We start from the raw sequence: 18,111 nt of genomic DNA, 5'->3' as shown, positions 1-18,111 counted from the left end.
CAGAATCATTCCTGTCGACCTAAAAAAACAACAATCCTTATTTTTTTATACACCCAGGATATTCTTTTTAGCATCCGAATCATTCCTCTTTTATACTTTTAAAGTCACCCATCTGAAACTTTTGTGTCAAATTATTGACAGGTGTAGCTTCAGTTGCTGTGTGAGTTTAAAGTTTAAGCTGCAAAGGATCAGCAGGTTTAGACATTAGTCACTGACAGTGATATAAGTTAGTCACTTCAGGTTAGGGCAGAAAAAGACTTGATATAACTGTCGAATCTGCAGTTAAATATCTTTGATGCTTTCCACACCTTCTGGACTGGTTGCTTATCTAGAGAAGATTTTGTACTCTGCTATGTACTTCGTCAAACAGTTATTTTGTACTTCTAAGTGCTTTTTTCTGTCTTAGCTTTGGATATGTTGTTCTCTCCCTCGCATTCCTGAAAGCTCCCATTTTCATGCCTGCTGGGGACTTTTATTTTTTAGCTCAAACACAAGTGTTTTGAGTAAAGCCTACACCTCACTATCTCATTGTAAAGCCTTGTCCTCCTCCAGTCATACGTCAACCATTTAAAATAAAACTCAAGCCAAATTAAGGCCTCTGCCTGTTAATCTTTTTCACAGATCTAAGCATTGCTCTAGATAAAAAAGAACCTTTCGCCCTCGGGTTGTGCTGCCCCGTCAGTTTCAGGGTCATGTAAAACCTCAGTCTGTTCGCTTCTAAAAGTTCTATAAAGATATCCTATCCTAAGGTATCACTACGACTGTCATTTTGTAGTTTCTTCTACTTGTTCAGCCTGTGTTTGTTGCCACTTACAATGACTCAGGTGAGATGGTTTATTGTGGGATGGGTTAAAGTTTAATGACTGTACAATATAAACACATCACCTACAAGCTGCTGACAAACAGAGGCTGCATGCCGCTGAAGCCCCAAGAGGAAGCAGGGAAAGGCATATTTACATAATAATCTACAGGAAGGTAAAGTAATCATTGAATTTGTAAATGTTTAATTAAGATCTAATGAAAGCTTGTAAGATATTTGATAATCATTGCTCTAATATGATCACATGTAAAAAAAATATGGATGTTTTTTCTATAGCTGATTTGAGAGACATGTAACAGTCGTTCACCTGAATCAGTTCGCTCCCCTGTTACATAACCTGTTTTTGCTCTTATGACATAGCAGTGAATGAGCCTGAAACTACTTTAGGATTTAGGAGGAAAAAACTAAAATACTCCAGACTTTTTTTAACTATTTGTCACTTTGGTCTGTGGTATCGTGTAGTACTCTGACTACTGAGCCTAATCTGCAGAGTAGGGTCTGTGTTTTTTTTATATGTTCAGGTAAATGACTACTTAATGTGATACATTTCAGTCAGGAAACTATACTGTGTACTTCCAATAAAAAAAATAAATAATACTTTTATTAAGTTAGATTAGAGAAGAATTGTCGTTATAATAAAGTCAATCTTTACATCTGTTTGTATAACTGAGACTTAATGGAAAAGTCCGGTCATATGCAGAATTCAAACTTCTGAAAGTACTTTCAATATGAAATGATTACATACAGTTCAATAAACAATAAGTGTTTTTAATTAAGAGAAATTTTCATTTGAATGTGATTTACTGGAGACATCCATGTTTGCCACAGTGCGGTATCGGCTGTTGATCAAGTCCCATAGGTGTATCTGGTGTTTATCAAAAGGCACGATTATCTAATTCACCTTGAAAACATTCTTCTTGGCTACATATTATGTGTTTTTCATCTGGCCAGAAGTTTGATGGCAAATCCTCCCTCTTCAAGTTGGCAATCCAACGACGAACCCGTGGTGGAGGATCATAAATCGGAAAGATGAAATAACTAATTTATTTTCAATTTTACACGATGTATTACAACATCTGACTTCCATTCATGTGGGCATTGTCAGTTTAACTATAGCTCTCCCGAATTTCAATGGTGAAGTCCTGTAGAAATCTTGAATAGCCCAAATAGCCCAATTATCAACAACTATTTCTGGAATAAATTAAGACTATGACAGACCAACCAGATTTAGCCTAAAAACCATGATCTTAATGACATCTGGTGTTTGGGGGGGTCACAACAACAATGAATACAGGAAATTAACTGATTACGGCAAAACCTTGATGACATGAACAGACCCAAATAAATCACAAGACAAACACAAAAGGAAACCAAAACCAAAACACCAATCAATCTACTACAATCATTCATTTGAATTGAGCTTGCTTAGATCTGTTCTTCTTTTAACATGGGAAGTATTTGAATGAGACAATACGTTTTGCATTTACAATTATGTGTGTGTTATTTCTCTTTTTCAGAAACCAGATTTATTCGTTCCTGAATACTCAAAATGGCCAAAAAAATAATAATAGTGGCCCTTGCTGTGCTGCTGTTAGCATGTCTTGCCACATTTCTTGGTGTTTTCTTCGGTGTGAAGAGACAAAGTGGCTACAAAAAGGCAGCTGTGGCAGCAGACGCTGGCCGTTGCTCAGAGATTGGCAGGTAAGAACTTGTCTTATCAGCAGCAAGAGGAAAAAGTTGACCTATAATTATGATCACCTTGATGATAAACTATATTTCTTTCATTATCTTTATCATAGGGATATGCTAAAGAAGGGTGGATCTGCAGTGGATGCTTCAATAGCGGCATTATTATGTGTTGGATTAATGAATGCTCACAGTATGGGCATAGGAGGAGGTCTTTTCTTCACCATTTATGACGCTAAAACTGGTACAGTGACACACATTTCCCATAAGATTTTCAGATCTGCACAAACCAACTAACTCATGCAAATAATTTTCTTCAATGGGGCTTCTAAACAGGGAAAGCAGAGGTCATTAACGCACGGGAGACCGCTCCACGCAATGCAACCCAAAATATGTTTGGGAGCAGTTCAGACTTATCCCAGAAAGGTAACGTTTAACCAGAGAAACAAAGATTGAATGGAAACAAATGAATGAAAAGAGGGAAAAAAAAACTTTGTTCCCTCCAAATATCTTGGTAATTTTTTTTTAAAAGCCACAAAAAAATCAAATACAGATGAATTTCAGAAATGTATTTAAACCCAGCCTGAAGGTTGTTATTTTAAAATGATTAATTTTATTTTTGGAAAGAGATTCTGTTGCTGAAATAAAATAACATTAATTTTAAGCCTCCTTCACAATTTTAGCAGAGATGCTGATACACTTTTATGTGGCTAAAGGGTTTTAGTTAATTCTAATTAATAGAAATTAAATTAATGAAACATGGGTATAAGAACCTGAAAAGGACAAACCCCTACTCTTTTTTTTAACTGTCCTTTGGTCTATAGGAGGGTTGGCTATTGCTGTCCCTGGAGAGATTCGAGGCTATGAAATTGCCCACAAACGACACGGCAAACTGCCCTGGAAAGACCTGTTTCAGCCAAGCATCGAACTCGCTGAGAAAGGATTTCCAATGGGCAAGGCGCTGGCTACAGCTGTTGCCAGAAACAAGGAAATCATCCTGAATGACATGGCCTTCTGGTGAGAGGCATCATCTTTAATTAACTCCCTGTGTCATAGATAACCATGTCTAACACAATCCTTCTTAAATTTTTCCAGTGAAGTATTTTGTGGGAAAGACGGCAATGTGTTAGAAGAAAATGAAACTGTGAAATTTACCAAACTGGCAGAAACCTATAGGAGAATAGCAGAGAACGGGCCAGAGGAGTTCTACACAGGACAACTGTCTGATGATCTTGTGAAAGATATTCAGGCTGCAGGTACCTTTTTTTTTTAAAAACCATTTGTTAGTGTTTCATATTGGTCCTATATACACTAACTTGCAAAATCATCCAATCCCACTTAAAGTTAAGACATTTTGTTCTTCTTACCTCCTAATGTCATAAATAGATTTCATATGCCATATTATTTGATTGGCAAGATAATATATAGTTGTGAAGGGGGAAGATAATTACATTTATTTTATTTATTTTTTTATTTTACAAATGCAACACTATCTTTTTTGGCAATATCTATACCTGCTTAAAATAGTTAGACTTAAAAGACTTTATTTTCTTCGGAAAACAGCTCAACAGCTCTCAATCCAATCCCTATTGATTGGATTGGGATACGTTTGTTGCTGTTTTGCAAGAATGCTTCGTAATTAGCATATTTTATTAGTTTAGACACAAACTGACCTTATTTTTAGAGGTATCAGGTAGCATGCTTAAGTTCATCATGTAAGTCAAAAGCTACACAGAGGAATTTTCCATGTTTTTAAAACCCCCTCTTTTGCAAATGGGTCTATAGACAAACTCTTAATGTTATTTAAGCTAAAAAAAACTTCAACAAATTAGTATATCCACAGATTAAAAGCCAGTATATGAAATCTACTTTTGGGGCTAAGAGCTGCTTTGCACTATCCATTTGCAGATTAAGGAGAATTTGTTTGCATTTCTGCTCAGCATTGCATTCACAGTTTGTCAATCCATGTTTAGGTGGCATCATTACAAAAGAAGATCTCAGGGATTATGAGCCCATCTTGGATGAAAAACCTTTAACTGTGAATGTGGGGGAGTACTCCATGGTTGTTCCCAATGCCCCCGCTAGCGGCCCTGTGCTATCGCTGATATTAAACATCCTGAATGGTAAGCCTTGATGCACCATCCAAAAACATCTTGAGTGGGAGAGAATGTGTTTCGGTGTAAGCTGCCTTGCAGTCACTCTCACAGAAAGGAGTCACCTCTGAGGGATATGTAGGGCTTCTGTACAGGAAATCCTCTCTTCAAAGGATCATTTAACTTCATTTAACCAGAATTAGGGTTATGTAACTGGAAACTTGTTAAAAAAAAGATTTTTTTTTTTTGTCTTTTACAGAAATTAACTCTTTTCTCCTTTATGATGTCTAATAGAATAAACATTAGAGTTGACTAATAGTTAACATTTTGATGCTTTTAATCAAATCTCTGCCAGTATTTCTTTTTTTCCACTTTCGTTCTTTCTGTATATGTCATCTGTCTGATTTGGCTTGTTGTTGTCTGGACCATAAAATTCCGACTACCGGTCTGTGAAGACACCGTCACGCTCTCTCAGCTTCGTGTCAGAGCGGTGACAGTATCTGCCGCAGAGGATTAGAGAAACTTTTCCCTGAAATAATTAATCATCAAAACCCTCTCCCTGTCTTTTGACTGGCTGCCCACTCACTGTACCCCACTGCCTTCGACACCCATACAGTAATCCCCCAAATGTACCTCTAATTGGACACAGCTGCCTTGTTCAAGCTTAATTCAGGACTCAGTCACTGTAAAATAAAAGCTTGCACCCTGCTGGTTTTCTGTGACTCCTGCTTCTGTCATAAAACTAAGATAAATAATTCCTGTATGGTGCCTTCAACTTTGGGACTAAATTAAAAGCAGTTTCATGCCAGTCATATTTTTCTTTATCTACTTGAACCTTAAATGATGAAAATAGATGATAAAAGCCTGGTTTCAGTCAAGTGCTACTGTTGGTTGTAATCATTTGCAGGGTACAACTTCAATGAGGACAGTATGGCGACCAAGGAGAAAAGGATCCTAACCTTCCATCGCATTGTGGAGGCTCATCGCTTTGCTTATGCAAAAAGAACTTTACTTGGAGATCCAGGGTTTCTCAACATAACAGATGTAAGTTAATTAACTTTTAAGAATTTACTGGAACTATGTTAGTTTCAATGGGAATATTCAATAACTTGGGCTCCATGGTAGGCAGTGGGTAGCACCGTTGCCTTGCAGCAAAAAAGGTCCGGGGTTGAATCAACGCCCAAGGGCCTTCCGGAAGGAAGTTGCCGGGTCCAACCGGGGAAGGGGGGGTTCCCCCCGGGGAACACAACCTCCCCCCAAAACCCCCCAAAAAGAACTCCAAGGTAAATGGCCTCCCCAAAATGGCCCTAAGGGGGAACAGGGTGGGGGGCCTTGGCGTGCCCCGGGAAAAAAGAAAAAACCGGTCAAGGGGGAACCCAAAACCCAAAAAACGCCAAAAAAAAGCAACAAGCCCCACGCAACACTGACAAGATAAGCGGGAGAAAACGGATGTTCATTAACTTGCAAAGGGAAACTTTACCCACTTTTCTGGGAGATGAAATGAGGGAGGAACATTAAGTTGTGTCAACAAAGACTGCAGCATCTTTGGATACTATTCAGAAAGGAATCATTGCAAACCACTATTAATACAATCTTGTGCCTAAGGCAGACACCTCTAAAACAATTCCTTGTTTGATCTCATTAAAAAACAACAAAGAAAAAAAATATAAATCTGCTGAGATATCACAGATAGAATTACTGCCACACACAAATTTGAATAACCCTTCAGTGAAATATTCATGTACTCATTCATTGGTTATGAGTATAAACAATTATGAGTTATGAGTATAAACAAGTATGAGTATAAACATAGAAATTTTCAGAAAGGAGACAGCTTCTGTGTCTCAAAGACGAATGTGTTTACATAGAAAACTTTACAAATGATCCCCAAAACAGTTCCCTTGGCCTAATTAGAGATATCTTTAGATCGTCATTCAACAAGGACCAAAAACTGAACTGAATGTAGCCTGAGTGAATTGTGTCTTTATTTGCTCCTTTAATGACCACAAGAACACTATCAATGTAATTGTTCTGACAACAACTATTTACCAGTTACAACCATGTTTAAAATGGAAAAAGACTACTGAATAAAGTCAAAGAAGTTAAACTGTCTTCTGCTGAAGCTTAATGAAAAAGCAAATTAACTTGTGAAGATGATAGTCACTGCTTTTCATACAATGCAAGTCTCTAACAGGCATTGCACAAAAGGCCGCTTAGAGAAATGAAATCCATTATTCCTAGCAAAACATAAAACATCCCCATGATCTGTTGAATTGAAAAAAGGATTTGGCCATATTGACTATTTTTACTTTTGCAAGAAAATGTGTAGAGAATGTGAGGATCAGGTGAAGGATAACTGAACCAAACATAGAGGATATACCTTAATTTAATACAAACACTTGATACAAAAGCAAGATAAATGTTCAAGTCTTGTTAATTGTCACTTTTGGTTCAGAGACAGAAAATATTTGACAACCAAGGTATACAATCTAACAGCCAGGAGGTTAAAGAATCAGAAGGGTAAATGTAGGAGTTATAATATTTTGCATAAATTACAAAAACATATATTATTTACAACAAATCTTAATAAAAGCCAATTTGCAACACTAACTTAGTGACTTTATCGGCACACCTAATTTTTATGAAGACCTTTCCTTTATACTTTGAGAATGATTGCTTTTCTCTTGTTAGATTTTCTGCATGGAATACTGTATGTATGTCCTCCCTGTGCATTCCTTGGATCTCTCTGGGTAGTGATACAAAAACACGTATGGTTAATTATTTATCCTCTATAAATTGCCCTTAGCATAGAGTATGTGTGTGATTGGTTGTCTGGTATGTCTTGGTGTTGCCTACGACAGACTGTAGGCCTGTAGGCCTGTCAAGGTTGTCCAGGTTGAGGCCCCTGCAACCTCAAATGGATAAAATTGGGTATAGACAATAATGGTTACATGCTCTTTTAGGCGGGCTGTAAAAGCTGATCTACAAAAAAAAGAAAAAAGAAATAAAATAATAAATTATGCTGTGACAGTTAAAATTGGTGGTCTAGAAGTACTCATATTTTAGTTCAATGTTACTGCTCTTGTTTTAAATTTAGCACAGCTCTGAACTCAAGTCAAAATCGTATTATTCCAAAAGCTGATCGAGAACATGATCTCCACTGCGTATGCTGATAACCTCCGGAGAAATATTACGGACAATACAACACATCCCATGGAATATTATGGGCCAGAGTTTTACCTGCCAGATGACCATGGGACATCCCATCTGTCTGTTATATCTGAGGACGGTAGTGCTGTGTCTGCTACCAGCACCATCAACCTATAGTAAGTTTACCCGATTAATTATTGCAGTTATTATCCTTGTGGATCTGATAGGTAATTGTCTTCCTGCAGTTTTGGCTCCAAAGTCATATCAAGATCTACAGGAATTATTTTGAACAATGAGATGGATGACTTCAGTTCACCAAACATCACCAATGGGTTCGGTGTTCCGCCTTCCCCGAGCAACTTCATCACCCCAGGTAGATTTAAACCTGCATTTTTCATGAACAGATCAGTGGCTGCAAGATATGTTAAATGGCCTTTACTTATATAGCGTTATTCCAAGTCAGGAGACTTGACCAAAGCACTTTACATTCAGTCATTCACCCATTCACGCACACACTCATGGTGGCAAATTACATTGTAGCCACAGCTGCCCTGGGGCTCACTGACAGAAGAGAGGCTGCCGTAAACTGGTGCCACCAGGCCCTCTGACCACCATCAGTAGACAATGCAGGTGAATTGTCTTGCCCATGGACACAACGACGCTGAAATACAGAGGATTTATGTAGACCCCCAAAATTCTTGAAGAAATAGTTGTGTTTAAGCAGTATGTCAAAAAGTTCTAGAAAACACATGCAAAAAGTGCAAACTAATGAAGATATGGCTCTCCACGTTTGCTGAGAGAGCAATATCCTAAAGGTCCATGGTAACACCTGAGGAGCTTAGAGATCCACAGCTCTGATGGAAAAATGAGTTGACAGGGAAGCTCATACTGTATCTGTCAGGGTTTGGTTGAGGAACCAAATGCAGAGGCAGGGAGGTAGAGGTGAGTTTCTTGTAGATTTAATGAGTGATCACAGGTAGCAAAAACAGAAATCCAAAAATTCAACTGAAAAATGTTAAACTAAGCAGGAATCAAAAAATCCAACGTAAAAATTAAACACAAACCAGAACCATGGAGACATCAGGGGAAACAATCACAAGGAGCCAGGGTAAGACAATGTAGGACAAAGTAAGATGATTTTAGACGAGGAACCAGCACTGAGGAACTGCACAAGAAGAGTATTTATGGCCAACTGAACAAAGAGAGGACTAACGAGCAGATTGGGAGCAGGTGGGAAGAGAGCAGTCTAAGGAGCCAGGGAAAAAGGAGACCAACACAAGAGGGCAACAAATAAAAACCTGAGAACTGAAAAGTAACCAGAAAACATAACAAAATAAGAATTAAACCAATAAAACCAGAAAACATGGAGCAAAGTTAAACTGAATACTCAAAAGAAAGCATAGCAGAACCAAGACAGTGACAGTGCCTTTAACAAATCTGGCTTTTATTGAAGACTGGCAAAAAAGAAGTCAATACTGAAGGGGAAAAAACAAACATAGTATTTAACCAGATAAAACTGAAAGTAAACTTTTTTGTCCAGTAACAAAAATATGTGGTTACAAAACATCACTTAATATAACATAATATGGTGGTGATAGCATCAATCTAGGGAGATACTTTTATTTACCAAGGGCAGGGAAACTAATGGAAATTTGATACAAGGATGTTTTAGTTAAAATAGAAGTTGAAAATGGAAGAAAAAACTTTCACCTTTGACTTTTTTCTTCACCTGAGAGAGGATTAAAGCAAATTATTTAGCAAGACGCTCTTATGGTATGAAAGTTTTTTTCACATAGTTCTGTGTTTTAGTTACATTATGGAGAAATGTTATCCAAAATGACACTATTGTGGTAAGTCTGACGTATAAACTAAATTATTTATTTACACGCAGTTGAAAGTTAGCATGTCAGTAAATGGTTGACATCATGAAGAGTTTTTTCACCTTTCCAGAATATTCTAGTTGATCCATTGATGAGTTTCATATAAAGTGGATGTGTTGCACAAGTCAAAGACATTCAGCGACTTAGAAAAATGGTGTCAGAGGGATCTGATGAAGCTCCGTTTGGATATGGGTTATGGGGTTCTGGTTGAGTAAGGCCAAGCTAAGACAGCGATCCTTCTCCTCTTCCTGGTTTATAAATAATAATAAAAATAAATAAATAAATAAAAAAAAGAATAATGCTGCATTTGTACATTTTAAGCAAGATTTAAGCATTTTTAGCTTGGTGAAGATCAGACAATCATAAATCATCTTCCTTCAACTGAAACAGGAGGTACTTCCTTATTAGCAAGATCCAGGTTATCCTGTTTATCTGTGGTGGAGCAACTGTTTACCTTAATCTCTGAATACTGAAGAAGAACACAGTAAAAGACCTATAGTTAGAACTGAGCTCCATGTTTGAGTGTTATATCACCACCATACTTTGCATTTTGTTAATGATTGTTTGTTAAAGATTATAGGTTATAGATATCTTCATTATCTGGAACTCCTGTTATCAAAACTGGCAACAGTTTCACAAATACTAAATCCCATCATGATTTATGAGTCAGACAGTCACACAAGATGTTATAATTTGGTACTTTGTCACAGAGCCACAAGCTTCAGTTTATTTCATTAGGATTCTATCCAATATATCTACATAATGAAGTTCGTAACTGTGAAGTGGAGGAGACCGATACATTCTAAGTTTCTCTTAAATCATGTAAACCAAACAGTTACTGCACTCTAAAACCACCAAGTCTAGTTTAACCACCTATTTTCATAAATCACCTGATGAATTTACCAGACCGACAGGAATATTCTTTGTCTTTTACTTTAAACGCAGTTCTTCTGTGAAGGCCTCAGAAGTCTGTTAGAGATTATTAGGGAAACAACAATATTATAAAGACCAAGAAAAACATAAGACAATTGAGGCGGGGAATGTTGATAGGTTTAAAGCTGAACTATGCAGTTTCCCAATCAGATTTTAAACACCCTGACATGTCAATCCATCTCAACTGCCAGGCTAAGAAAGAACAGTATTAATCAGAGAAGCAGCCACAAGATGCTGGAGGGGTTCACAAAAAAAGTGTTGATCTGATAGTAGTCGTGCACTGCAGTGTTGCCACAGCTGAGGAATTATACTAACTACATCTCTCTCAGCCAAACCTGTCAAAATCTCAACCATTAAAATGAAACCTGTAACAAGGTTGAGCATGAAAGTGATGTGATGTGGGCACTAAATGGCCACTGCTCCTTATAGTGAAGACTAGAGACAGAACACATGATATGCATGAGATTCAGAATTGGCATATACTCTTAAAACAAAAAAAAACTTTTTCCATAAGTAGAAGCTTTCTCTATTTTTTAAAATTATGATATGAAATAAGTTCTAGTTCTAGGTCCAGAATATGAAAACAAAAATGACCAAAATAAAGAAACAGGAATAACTTGACGTCAATTCCTGATGAAAATGTTATCATGGATCATACGATTGTATTTATGGGGGGAAAACCCTTCATGTAACAGGGTTGGTGGTATATAAGGACATGACTACACAGCTGCTGTCAACTTCAAAAAAATTATCCTATTTCTTTTAGGATTAATTTGTTTTTCATTTACTTAAATGCAATTTTAAATGAAACATTTTGAAAAAATATGCAAAATAAGTAACAATTTCCAAGCTTGGAATAAATAAAGTATATCCACCTAGCATATTCAATTCAATTCAGTTTATTTATATAGTCCCAATTCACAACACATGTAATTTCAAGGCATTTTACAGAGACAATTCAACTGGATCATAGAGTCAAAGTGATTAAAAGTTTTCTATCTAAGGAAAACCAGTTGATTGCATTGACTCACTGACTCGAAGGCAATCCCTCACACTAAGCATGCTTGTAGCGACAGTGAACAGGAAAAACTTGTTTTTAACAGGAAGAAACCTCCAGCAGAACACAGCTGCAAGTGGCCATCTGTCATATCTATATATTTTTCTACCTGATCTGTTTGATTAAAAAAAAAAGTACAAGCTTAAAGGGACTCAAACTGTGCTATTTTCATACAATGCCTGTTTTGACCAGCAAAGATAAAAAAAAGTCTAACAGTAGCAGGGAGAAGGGATTTGCAAAGTGTTACTTTGTGCATCTATGAGATAGCTGTCTATCCCTGAAAGAGCTCTCTATCTCAGCAACAACTTTGTGCATGCAGTTGGAGACATTGTCCTGAATCGTGTTGGTTTGTTGCAGTCTTTTGTCTCCCACTAACTGCATTTTATCCTGAGACAAAGCTGGCTTTCTCCCAACTAGCATATTCAAAAAAATTCCCCTCCACTTCAAAACATCTCGAAGGAGATAATCTTTCCCAACCTTTCCTGTAAAGAGCATCACTGTTATTTCTCCTGACTAGTTTATCGTTAAGGTGAACACACTAAAATATATTACCGTATGTTAACATTGGCTAAATGAATGTTCACTAGAGTCAGGATGGAGGTTCTAAGCCTGTGGAAGTCCACCACCAGCTTCTTGGTTTTCACCACATTGATCATGACAGGGTTCTGGTCTTCAAAGTTCTGTAAAAGTTCATTCACTGTCTGTTCTCTGACTCATTCTCTCTGCAATGAAGCAGACTATGACAAGCAAGTATGAAAATTTGCCTGGGGAGTTAAAGGTCTGTTTAGAGGGGTAAGGAGGCACTGTGCCAGAAACTTTCCCTGTCGTTTTCCCTAATGGTGCAGGGTACCGTGTCAGAGACACAGCCTGTGCCCTCATATACTGGCAAGAAATGAAAAACAGAAATCCCTGAAAGAAACAAGATATAGCTCAAACCCACTAAAATATTAATGTGAGGACAAACAGACTGCTTGCTTTATAGTGAAGGCTACTCAATTAAAGTTATATCCGCTTGAGCTGACTGATAAATTGGTAAGACAACCTCTTCAACCTATGATTTACACTGTATAATGTTGTTATAAGTTTACTTTGGATTGCACTAATGAAAATAACAGGAAAACTGATTTATTTTCATTAAACTATTGACATAAATAAGCCTCACATTCTCTAAACAGGGAAAAGGCCGATGTCTTCTATGTGTCCAGCAATCCTTTTGGACAAGGACAAAAATGTAAAGATGGTGGTCGGAGCTTCAGGAGGAACAAAAATCACTACATCTGTGGCTCAGGTAAAACACTTGCAAATCTGAGACTGAAAAAGGAGATATGTGCATTTCTCGTGTTTAACAATAGAACATGTTTGCAATTTTGAAGGTGATTCTCAATGCACTTTTCTTCAAATTCGATGTGGATAAAGCTGTCGTAGAACCAAGGATCCACAACCAGTTGGTTCCCAATACGACTGTGTTGGAACCAGACTTTGAAAAAGTGAGTATCAAAAACAACAAAGCCCCAATTTATGCTATTAATGGTAAAAGACTGCATTGTACAGGGAGAAGCTGTCAATTATGGGATACTTTTACTTCAGCCACATTACATCATTGCATACCTTTCCAGTATCAAAAGTCTTTAACCATGTTATAGACGTACATTTTTACATTTATAAGCCATTTGCTCACTTGGGTTGAATACAAAGTTTTTCTAGTATACCACGTGTCCTTCTGGCGTATTATTTGTAATTTTCGTGTTTTATGCTTTTTCATTGTTCTTTGTGTATATTTTTTATAACAAAGAAGGTACAATACAGCGTATGTTCAAAGGGGTTAAACAAAAAAGTAGCCTACCCCTGCTAAGCCAGGTAGCACCTCTCAGCAAAAAAAAAAAGTATAACATCCAATGAAAAAAAAAAAAAAGATTTAAAAAATCAGAGAAATACAAGACTGGAATAACGCTATGAATACAGTATGAATGTTCATGCGCCATGAAGCTAAATCTGTCGAGGTATTTAGATGTGGCTGTGTAGCTGATGGAAATGTCAATAAACGTCCTTATTAATGCTGATAATAGAGATGGCAATGCGATTATTAGTCTATAAAGTACAAACAGAATTATACAATGAACAAATAGATTGCTTGGTTCTTTACTTGATGCTGTGGCACTGTTTATGTTTGTTCGGAATGGGAAATTTATTTTTCCATGGTGTTGTGATAGGAGACTCTGGGGAGGCTTTACTAGAACTTGCATTTGCAGTAGATTGCTCATTTTGTTTAATAGGAACCAAGCATGCTAAGCTGTTGCTTTAATTTAAGGCATTGAAGGACAGTCACCATTTGGCTTTCTGATAGTTCTGCGGTACAGCCAGCAGATGGCTCCATATCTGTTTATGTCTGCTAATTGAACCTGTTGCTAGGCTTCTATTTAGGCTCACAAGCGATGATCAAAACACTGCAAGAACAGACGCTTTGGCCTTTTCTCAGTTCACATGAACTTGAGTATGGACTCATCTCCTCAAGTATGTTTTTGAGAAGGAAACAGGAAAGCATGGGCTCCGGAAGAATGTGAGCACACAGCATAAATATGGGTCAGTTGGAACAGAAGTTTACTTGTGAAGTCAACACACGCTCGACTCGTCTGGAGCTGCATTTCACCTCCTGCTATTAATATTCTCTAGATGATAATAAATTCTTACTCCTATTATCCCCCCACTATCCCCCCAATCCTATGTAGTGACTTAAAATGTACTTTTATAGAACACTGGCAACAGAAATGAGAACTTTTTACTTAATATTCTGAGCTACGTGAGCACTCCATTGGTGGGTGCTGATGCTGTGGTGCATCCTGGGACAGCTCTCAGTCTCGAGAATAGACAAGTCTGCTCTGATGCATGCTCGGTAAAGAGGGAGGGGCGAGCACAACATCCGGGGACTTTGTCCATTCTCCATCTTGTGTTCTTGTGAATTGGAACAGCACTAGGGCAGAGACTGATGATGTTTCACGAACACAAGCACATGAGAACGCACAAGTACACATATTGAAAGACGGTCTTTGTGTCTATAACGTTATCTTATTGTTATTAATTGGTTTGTTGGTCTTCTTGTGTTGGCTTATAATGCAAATCTGTATCTTTATTTTACTGTAATGAAGGGAGGGAATTTTATAGCCCTGTTTTAGATAGGATATTTTTTTCCTTTTTAAGGTTAACATACAGCTATTAATATGATGCATGTATAGCAAAAATGTAAAATGGTCTCTTAAAACAATATTTAAATGTACAGGATCATATAAATACATCACCTTTGTTATTCGACGCCAATCGAAAGCTAAACTTCAAACTCACATTGTTGTGATTGATGGACCTTGCATGAATGGCGCCTTGTGTGAGCACTTCCTGCATACAGCTAATGTAGCAGTCACCCCAGCAAAAGAAAAAACAAGAAAGAAACAAGAAATGACAGCAGCACAATGGAAGAGGAGGCCTTTTTCAGATTGAGAAGGTGGAGGAAGAGTCTTTTTGGAGTTTGTTACAGATAAGCAAAGCATAGAAATTAAAAGCTGCTTCTCCGTGTTAGGCAAGGCGAGGCAAGGCAGGTTTATTTGTATAGCAAAAATCCGTACAAGGACAAGTCAAACTGATTTAGGTGAATTAAATAAAATAAAAAAATAAACATAATAAAAGCAGGTAGTAGAACAAATTAAACAGTTTGACCACAGCCGTAAACTAATAATGCATCAATTAACAGTTTAAAAATATATCTATATATATTAAAACATCTTAGTTCAACTTCTGTTTCAATGATTGAGTTTAAGTCAATCAATTAATCATTTTCATTTTATACTGGCAGAGACAAGCTTGGAGCTGTGGGCTTGGTCACTGACAATAACTAATGGTTTAAATAAATTAGAAAAGGTTTAAGTAAATACATATAATGTGGACTACTCTAAATTGAACTAAAATACTTTTTTCTCGTTTACATTGTATAAGTATTTTATTTATTTTTTGCTGAAGCTACAGTAAACTTTGACTGGCGATCTATTCTGTTGCTAAAATGATTTACCAGATATATTTGCTTTTCATGCTTTCTTGTTTTTTGGCTCACAGGATGTAGCTGATGGCTTGAGAGAGAAAAACCATGAGACAGAGTACCTCACATCAACAGGAGCCGTGGTGCAGGCAGTGGTGCGCCATGAAAATAGGCTGTATGCTAAGTCGGATCCTCGTAAAGGAGGATATGCAGCCGGGTACTGAGGCTATACCAACTTTAGCAGCTCAACTTTGAAATATTTTGCACAACCTGAGAGCTGAGGACCTCATCAGCTCCGAACAATCACCACCAACACTCATTGACAGCAGATTTTTTTTTTTTTTACAGGAAATTATGTATATACTTTAAAAAATCATTAAAAAAAGAGATAGGGCTATTTAAATAATGTAATTTACATATCTTATGTCAGCCATATTTGAAAATTTTATTTTACAGTTTTGAAAATCCTGTAAGGCAGATCCTGTTCTACAAAATAAATAAATAAACCCTGTGTTTAGATTTGTATTTTCTAAAACGATCAATTCTCCTCATATGGAGCTCCTCTTGAAATCAACACTACTGAGCTGCTATTAGGCTTTTTCTGGTTGTTGAACAGAATCATAGGAGCGACAGTAACAAAGGGCTCAAACTGCAACACCTCAGGGACAAACTGTTCCAGGGAAAGAAAAAAAAAATGACTCAAAACAATTTCCCAACACTCAGAGTTCAGTGACCTACTGTACAGTGACCTCATCTCATAATTTTTCCTGCTGCCCCCTACCACCATCTCTTTTATTGAATGAATTTGAGCACTGGAAAGCACAACTATCACTTTTATTTCCATTTTAAATTATAAAGCTATTTCACAAGAACATTTTAGTTTAAGGAGTCTGTAGCATGTCAGCTTAAAGGTTAATATCTACTTTAAATTAGCCTGCTCTCACAGAAATATGTGACATAGAGGTCAAAGGTTTTCTTTTTTTTATCATCTAATATATTAAAGAGATAATGTGTTTTTAATGGTGTTCTGGAAAGTTATCACCAGTTCACCAACATGTGATAAACATGTCATAAAGACCTGAGTTTGTAAAAGAATAAATAACTCTATAGAGAAACTGAGAGCTTCAGCTAATTTTATAACAACTCAGACAGAAAAGGTTTACATTCCTGTAATAAAAAATGTAATCTATAAAGTCTGTCTCTGTCTCAGATGTTAAGTGTTTATCAAGACTAACCAGTATATCAACCTTTACATATAATAAGTTAACAATATCTTGCTTATTCCAAAAAAGTAAAAAAAACAATCCACTGGCCTTTGTTTCCAAGGTTTAAGACGTTTTGCTCTCCATCCAGGAAGCTTTTTCAATTCAAAATGTCAAAATAGTGTTGAGTTCAAGGCTTTATAGAGTGGACCAAAAACAAAAGAGAGCTTTGGACACCTTCAGAGGAACACCACCAAGCCATTGGTGTAGACATGTGGATGACACATTCAATCCAGCTAAAAGAAGTGGAAGCTGTCACACACACATCAATTCGGTAGATTGGATGATAACGACAACAAGCTACCTTTTCTGGACTGTACGGTGAGCATGAAAGGAGATGGAAACCTTAATACTAAAGTGTATAGGAAATCCACTCACACAGACCAATATCCTCTTTTTGACTCACACCACCCACCAGAACACAAACTTTCACTCTCTGCAAATGCAAAAACATTGCCATCCCATATGTTGCTGGAGTCTCAGTTGCTGGAGTCTGAAATCCCAGTACATTTCAAATCTAACAAGACCCCTTGTGCATCCTAAAGATGCACAAGGGGTTGAACAAATATGAGTAGAGTGGTGCATGCAGTTCAATGCAGTGAGGAAAGCTCTGATCTTTATATTGGAGAAACCAAACAATTTCTCCACAGACCCATGGCCCAACACTGAAGAGTGACCTCCTCGACAAGACTCGGTGGTGCATCTACATCTTATGGACAAATGACATTCATTTTAGAACCAGAATGTTCACATTTTGGACAAAGAAGATAGGTGGTTTGAGAGGGTTGTGAAGGGAGTCATCTATGTTATGAAAGAAAAAACAACTTTAAACAGAGGGGGTGGATTCAGATTTCCGCTTTCAAAAACCTACAATTCAGCACCCGATTCAATTTGGATGTTTTCCAACATTTTGAATTAAAAAAGCTTCCTGGATGGGAAGCGAAACGTATTCAAATTTGGTAACAAAGTCCAGTGGATCGTTTTTAAACTTTTTGGGGAATGACTATGACCTGGATGACTGAGAATCTTCACCAGCAATATCCTACTTAAAAAGATTCAAATTATCCCCCAGTTCTGCACAACTTCCAACTGAAACAGTTTATTTAAGCTCTAGTCTACTGTAATTTTAACATCTGACCTCATCTTCAGCAACTGGTTAAAACCAAGTGACCGAAAGTTACCAGAAGCAAAAGTATTTAAGCAAATATC

General features: G+C 37.1%; 1 protein-coding gene across 2 annotated transcripts; it reads left to right on the top strand.

Annotated features, from left to right (window-relative positions):
* The first annotated feature begins 731 nt into the window (after nt 1-731).
* Nucleotides 732-16,083, top strand: LOC107091281 (gamma-glutamyltranspeptidase 1-like). Of its 2 annotated transcripts, XM_015385108.1 has the most exons (13): nt 732-975; nt 2,338-2,521; nt 2,620-2,750; nt 2,843-2,932; nt 3,331-3,523; nt 3,602-3,762; nt 4,480-4,629; nt 5,507-5,643; nt 7,738-7,925; nt 7,995-8,122; nt 12,795-12,907; nt 12,993-13,106; nt 15,718-16,072. In XM_015385108.1, exons 2-13 carry the CDS (start codon nt 2,370-2,372, stop codon nt 15,862-15,864), a joined length of 1,704 nt encoding a protein of 567 aa, XP_015240594.1. In that variant the 5' UTR covers nt 732-975; nt 2,338-2,369; the 3' UTR covers nt 15,865-16,072. The 2 variants fall into 2 exon arrangements, with proteins under 2 accessions (XP_015240594.1, XP_015240595.1); XM_015385109.1 differs by lacking the exons at nt 732-975; nt 2,338-2,521; nt 2,620-2,750; ... (2 more) ...; nt 3,602-3,762; nt 4,480-4,629 and having other exon boundaries at nt 5,510-5,643; nt 7,697-7,925; nt 15,718-16,083.
* Nucleotides 16,084-18,111: the final 2,028 nt, after the last annotated feature.

The sequence above is a fragment of the Cyprinodon variegatus genome, unplaced genomic scaffold, assembly GCF_000732505.1.
Source record: "Cyprinodon variegatus isolate N-32 unplaced genomic scaffold, C_variegatus-1.0 Scaffold331, whole genome shotgun sequence".
In the NCBI taxonomy this organism is placed as follows: Eukaryota; Metazoa; Chordata; class Actinopteri; order Cyprinodontiformes; family Cyprinodontidae; genus Cyprinodon; species Cyprinodon variegatus.
This window is presented reverse-complemented; position numbering and strand designations above follow the sequence as displayed.

Coding starts and splice junctions, on each gene's coding strand:
- LOC107091281 (XM_015385108.1), top strand. CDS start 2,370: ATGGCCAAAAAAATAATAATAGTGGCCCTTGCTGTGCTGCTGTTAGCA. Junction 2,751..2,842: donor CATTTATGACGCTAAAACTG/GTACAGTGACAC, acceptor GCTTCTAAACAG/GGAAAGCAGAGGTCATTAAC. Junction 12,908..12,992: donor TCACTACATCTGTGGCTCAG/GTAAAACACTTG, acceptor GCAATTTTGAAG/GTGATTCTCAATGCACTTTT.